The sequence below is a fragment of the Fukomys damarensis genome, unplaced genomic scaffold (assembly GCF_012274545.1).
Source record: "Fukomys damarensis isolate Sample0158 unplaced genomic scaffold, DMR_v1.0_HiC HiC_scaffold_13, whole genome shotgun sequence".
Classification (NCBI taxonomy): Eukaryota; Metazoa; Chordata; class Mammalia; order Rodentia; family Bathyergidae; genus Fukomys; species Fukomys damarensis.
Window position 1 is genome coordinate 6,153,534 of NW_022900925.1, and position 6,000 is coordinate 6,159,533.

Genomic DNA, 6,000 nt, shown 5'->3' on the forward strand with positions numbered 1-6,000 from the left:
TCTTGGGGTTTCCAGACTCCCAACCATGAGACAAATAAGTCTTTGTTCTTCATAAATTACCAGTCTCAAGCATTTTGTTATAGTAGCTGAAAGTAGAAGAAGACAGTACCAAAGAAGTCAATGGCATAAAAATGCTTAAGAGGGCCTGGAATTTAGCTCAGTGGTGCCACCACCTGCCTCACAAATGCAAGGTCCTGAATTCAATCTCTGGTACCAAAACAAAACGAAACAAAAAACCCCAAAAAACCACCAGAAAAATCCTCACTGTGCTGCTACCAATTAGCTCATCTCAATTCACTCAGTGTTGATGGTTATTTTGACAGTTTCCTTTTTCCACAAATGTTTAAGATGAACAAAATAACAGCCTAAATAGCACCTGTGTCGTTCCTAGTACTGTACATTTTTAAACCACTGTTCAGCAAATCAACATGTGAATGGGAATTTATGAGCTTATCTGAGAAGCCAACCCACACTATGCAACATGTGTTTTGCATTCTAAGGAAGCAATTATGAGTGAATTTCAGAATATGTTTCTTGATGTATGTTATGAACTTCGTGCTGGCTCTACTGATAGCTGAATCTTAGGACCTAATCTCCTGCTCTGGACCTGACATACCAAAGGTGTCCTGGGCTCCACTGTCTCTGGACCTCCCTTATGGTGGAGTGTAGGATGTGCTGAATACCAGCAAATATTTGTAAAATGATGATCGTGAATGATGGGAATGTGCCAAGTGAACTGTGACTACAGGGTCCAGGTGCAGCATGAAATTCCCTTTAATTAGGAGTTAACGTTCCCCTGCTTCATTATGTTGGAGGGTGAGGTGTAGACAGCAGAGTTGGGAGTAAAATCTGCCTGATTACATGATGAGGACAAGCTGCACAGCCCAAGGAAAAAGCATCAGAGTTGTGGAAGAAAAAGCTGTTTCCATAAGGGTGTCTGTGAATCATAGGTGCTGTTTTCTGATCTGTGGGTAGAAGCCATGCAACTTTGGGCCCTGGTGACAAGGTGCAGTAAAAAATAGGGAAAGAGAGCTTCCCAATTGCTCCTATGTTGTTTGGCTCTGGAACAAGGGGATCTGAGAGAAACTCAAGCTTCTTTGGTGTCTTCCAGGTTTTCAGCTCTGAGAAAAGCTAAGAGACAACAACTGGCTAGAGCACCAAGGTTTCCATGGAGGACCTCACTCAGGGGTAAGTTTCTGACCTCTTGTATCCCACAGGGTACTGCAGAAGGCATGGGTGTGCTCGTCCCACCCCTGGCTCTCAGGAAAGGGCAGAAGTACATGTGTAAGAGGGCACTAGGAGATTTGAGTTATCATGGCCATGTGATGTTACTGGTAGCCATAGGCTGTGTGGTCAAGAGAAATTCCGGCAGTACCTACCTCCAGCTGGCCCAGGTAGGGTCTCCAGGTTCCATCCATGAGGCTCTGACGGTATTTCTTTGTAAAGAAGCCAAGGTATGAAACGAAGGCGGTAATGAGTAAAATGTCTCCACACAATGTCCTTTCCTGTTGTTTGAAGTTCTGCACAGCCTCTGCCCATCTCACATTTTCAGAAGCGAGTCCTCCAACCTACCATTTCAAAGACGAGAGAGGGGAGAGGATGTGTCACGCCATGCGCTACAGAGCTGGGGATGCAGTCTCAGGATGTGCATTGTGCTCACTAGCAGAAGGCCTCAGGACATTTGTGTGGCCTCTTCATATGCAGCTCTGCTGAAGCAAGCATTTTAGCAATCAAGTTGCTGTTCTGTTTTATGCGTTATGTGGGTGGGGGAAAGATGACGGGCCTGAACGCAGGCTTCCAGGATTTGTCCTTTCTGCATGTGAGGATGGATATCACCCACCCCAGAGGGCTGTTGGGAAGATTAAATATAATTGTGTGTGTTAACCACTTATGACAATGCCTGGTTTGTGAGACATGCAAGACATTGTGCACCTCTCACTTCTCCTCTCCAAGTGCTCATTTCCAGATGGGGAAAGAGGGAAATAAAAATAAATAAATACAATCAAGTCCATGAAATGATTCATGGTGGGCAGGGAGATAGACACGATCATCAAGATACAGTGTTAGAAGTACACCTAAGTTAGAAGTAGGCACCAGGGTGTGTATAAAGAGCGATGAATTACACAGTGTAGCTGGACTGGCCTGGCCCACATGGCAGCTTCTCCTGGGGAGCAGAGCCAGACTTTCTGTGGAAAACCATGAGGTGCATGATGGAGCGTGGTTTCTGCATTCGAACTTACCATGCGGCTTTTCCTTGAACGATGGCATACTGTCAGAGCCAGGAGAGACCCGAGGGATTTGTCAACCCGGGTCACTTGCCAAAGTCCTAGTATCTCCCCAGAATCTTGGTTGGTTGTGACAGAGGTGGTGGTGGAGCCTACCCTGTCTACAAGAACAGAGCGCCATCCTACCTCCCAAGAGACAGAACATGCTCAGAAGTCAGGACGTCTCCAGCCCGTTAGACAAGGGTGTGCTGAATTTTGGAAACCAAGCAGGGAGCTGAATGGAAGGCGAGCCAGCTAGAGGATCTGGATGACTTCCAGCACATTTGCAGAGGTGCTGTCTCTACATGAAACTGTGTAACTAAATGGAGAATCTTGAAACTAAGCAGCTGCTCCTGCAAACAAGTGCGCAGCCTTACATTTTTGGGGTAGCCTCACTAAAGCACGGTTCTATCGAATGACTCATTCCTCCTAAAATTTTTTAAAGTGGCTTTTTATGTAAATAAAGATAGCTGTGATAAATATAAAAATGAATTGATTATATATCCTTTCATTAGTAAAGCTGATGCTACAAAGACTTAACGTGAAGAGAAATCACATCCAGTGGCTACTGCTTTGTGAGAGTCTCTCTTTCTCTCTTTTCTGTTGGGGCTTCAACCAAGGGCCTTGCACATGCTAGACAAATGCTGTGCTACTGAGCTACATGCCCAACCCCCAGGATCTTGGCTGACAGAGGTGATGCTAATTATAAGCCATGGAGCATTTTAAAAAGCCATACCTTCTTGAAACTCCTCTCAAGATCTGATGTCTGTCTCACTGCCTTTGAATTTGTGACTTTGATGAGATATTGAAAGTGATATTGTGATGGTTTTAGGTCCCAGGCTTTAAGAGACTGGGACTTTCCACTTCCTGTTTCTTGGAACATTTGCTCATAAGCCCTAAGTCATTATGTGAGATGTCTACCTTGTCGATGAGATAGCATGGGGAGGCCCTGAGACCATGCAGAGAGGGAGAGAGGTCCTGCTGAGCCCACTCTGCCAGTCTCTTCTGCCAAGGTGCCCAGCAGGTGAAGGAAGTCACCTGGCCTCTAAGGCTCAGCTCATCCACGCTGAATCACACTGAGTGGCCTCAGTCATGGAGCAGAAGCCTAGGCCAGCTGAACTTTGCTTGAATCCTGACTCACAAACTTGGGAAATTACTGTGACAAATCACTAAGTTTTGGGGGTAATTTGTTTTGAGGCAACAGGTACCCATAACTTGAGCACATGTGCATGGATAAAGTCATGTTCAACAATGCTCAGAGACAATCCATTTTACTCTTTTTTTTCTTAGTTTCTAGTCATGGTCACAGTCATTATTAAAGCAGAATATTAACAAGATCATCAGAGTTGGCAAAAAAAAAATCGAGCTTTGAGTTTTAATGCTTCCTCTGATCAATGTACATCCATGTAAGCATGGTTACACCCTTCATGGGCTGAGAGATTCAGTATCTACTTCCTTCCCAATCATCTCTGTAAGAAAACTCTTGACCAGACCAGAGTGTGCACTCATACTTTTCTCAAGCATCAGTTCCCGCATCCCTGAACACTTTAATATTTCCCCACAAGTCAAAGCAGTGCTGAGCTGTGCTCATCTATTTCACACCCCCACGGCACTCCGAGGGTTGTAATATAATTAGAGCTCCGGCTGCTGAGGCGTGCACTCACCAGGCGGTTTGCAAGGGAGATGGTGCCTGCGGTCACCTCAGCTTCTTGCTGACATTTGAGTTTATCTGCTGTTGCTTTCTCAAACTTGGCAGTGAGCTTTGCCAGGTTTTCATTAAGGTGCTGTTGAGGAAGGGAACACAAGATCTCTCAGTAACTCCAGCCAACTCACCTTCAGTGCTTCTGATATGGGGCTCCTCTGCAAGCGATTCTTAAGCAAGTGCTTGGCAAGAGCCGAAGAGACTGGGGAAAGCAGAGCAATGAAGGAAGCCAAGTAAGGGGTGATGTCGGATGCACTCCCAAGGGAGACTTCAGCCTCGGCCTGCATGTGAAGTGGGGAGTGGAAGTGCAGAGATTTGCAGTCCAGGTGAGAGCAGAGCGCCCACATTTCAGCATCTCAGGCCCTGGGTAAAGGCTATAAGGAAGGACTGACACGGAGGGGAGGAGGGGTGTGTAGATCCTATGTCTCCTTGTGTTGGGGACAAATGAGTTCTAGAGGTCTGACAAGATGGTGCAATCGCTGCCATTAGGAGCAAAAGCACAGCAAAGCTGGGGGAAGCAGCAACATGGTCAAAAGGATGCCCAGGTGGACCTCGGATAACCAGGGACCGTATCTGCTGCAGCTGGTCTGGGCCTGAGCTGTGTGGAAGCCAAATTGCCCAGCCTGGCTAGCATGTCCTAGAAGCACAAGACAACTTTCCTCTAACCTCAAGTGTTTCCCCCATTATCACAAAGCGTAGGGACAGTTTACAACAGAGACATAGATTTTATTTCTCTAAACTTATTAAGGAATAGAACTGAAGCATGTAGCAGTTGCTGTCCTCAGAATACAAATATACACAGAACAGCACATACCTCTACATTTGTTCTATGTCTGTGCAATAACTGGGGTTCAGGCTGCTTTGTTGGTAATTACTAAGGCACAAGAAGAATGAATATAAGGCCAAGTTTATGCAGTCACAGTTTAAAAAGCAAGCAGTGAGCCATCCGATTAATGATGGAAAACTGGCCACACTCATTTTCCTCCTCTTTCTAAAATGATCATGATGCAATTAAAAAAGTCATACATCCTGAACACCAAGCAAATTGCTAAGGGCTTTTTTAAGGTGAGGCATTTCCATAGATTATGGAAGGCCACACTGATGGAGGAGTGGAGTCATCTGCAGCAGGGCTGAGGAAGGTGAAGCTCCCACAGTTCACCAGAGAAGAAGGTGATTGGCTTGCAGAGCCCACATGAACTAGAGAGTTTGAAAATGAGGGGAAGCTGAAAATAGGAGAGCTCTTTGGGTGCCAATTGATCTACCTCATATCTCCAACCATATGCCTAGTAGGTAGTGCCACAAGGCACCCAAGACACCAGGCAAGAAAATCAGTAGTGGCAGAAAAAGATACCATGTTGGAGCATTTAGGATGCATCCAGTATAATTCATCTGATCTTGGAAACAAATTCAACTAGTCAGCTCTGTCCTTACCCGCAGAGCTATCTTCAGCTTTTGATCAGTATTTTTTTCACATAAAAGGGAAAGAAGATGTTAATGGAAAGCTAGATTATGGTAAACAAAAAGAAAACAGTGACCTGAGAAAAACAGATAATTTCAGTAATGTAAACGACAATACTAAAAACTTTCACAACTAGTTTCTTAGATGGAAGATGTCTCATCGATAAAAAATAACAGGATGCTATTCAGAGAAGAGAACAAAACAATTCTTATGGAAATTATTATTATTGTATTGTTGAAATAAAAATAATAAATTCAAAGTGAAGTTTAAAAGATGAATTTGAGGAAATCTAGAATGCATTAGAAAATTATGACAAAATAATGAGAGAGAAGAGAGGATCAAGTTGAGAGATCCAATATCCAACCAATAAACATCCCAGAAGATAAAATAAAAAAAATGGAGATTACAAAAGAAATACTAGAAAATAATTTTCCAGAGCTGCAGAAAATGCATCTGTATATATTAAGCATAAGAGTAACAGGTTGGGAATTTAGCTCAGTGGCACTGGGCCTGCCTTGCAAACGCAATGTCCTGAGTCCGGTCCCCAGTAATGCAAAAAAAAAAAAAAAAAAAAA

General features: G+C 44.2%; 1 protein-coding gene and 1 long non-coding RNA gene across 6 annotated transcripts in view; one reads left to right on the forward strand and one right to left on the reverse strand.

The window, feature by feature from the left end:
- Dnah9 (dynein axonemal heavy chain 9) overlaps window positions 1–6,000 on the reverse strand; it is a 331,965-nt gene that overhangs the window by 83,940 nt on the left and 242,025 nt on the right. For all 5 annotated transcript variants that reach the window (XM_010615004.2, XM_033762784.1, XM_010615000.2 and 2 more), the window contains 2 exons: window positions 3,929–4,048; window positions 1,380–1,568 (listed from right to left, as the gene is read on the reverse strand). In XM_010615004.2, the coding sequence (XP_010613306.1) occupies window positions 1,380–1,568; window positions 3,929–4,048 (309 nt within the window). The remainder of the gene's footprint in view (window positions 1–1,379; window positions 1,569–3,928; window positions 4,049–6,000) is intronic.
- LOC104855915 overlaps window positions 1–6,000 on the forward strand; it is a 30,436-nt gene that overhangs the window by 2,605 nt on the left and 21,831 nt on the right. The window contains exon 2 of the long non-coding RNA XR_778508.1: window positions 1,112–1,188. This is a non-coding gene — a long non-coding RNA (uncharacterized LOC104855915). The remainder of the gene's footprint in view (window positions 1–1,111; window positions 1,189–6,000) is intronic.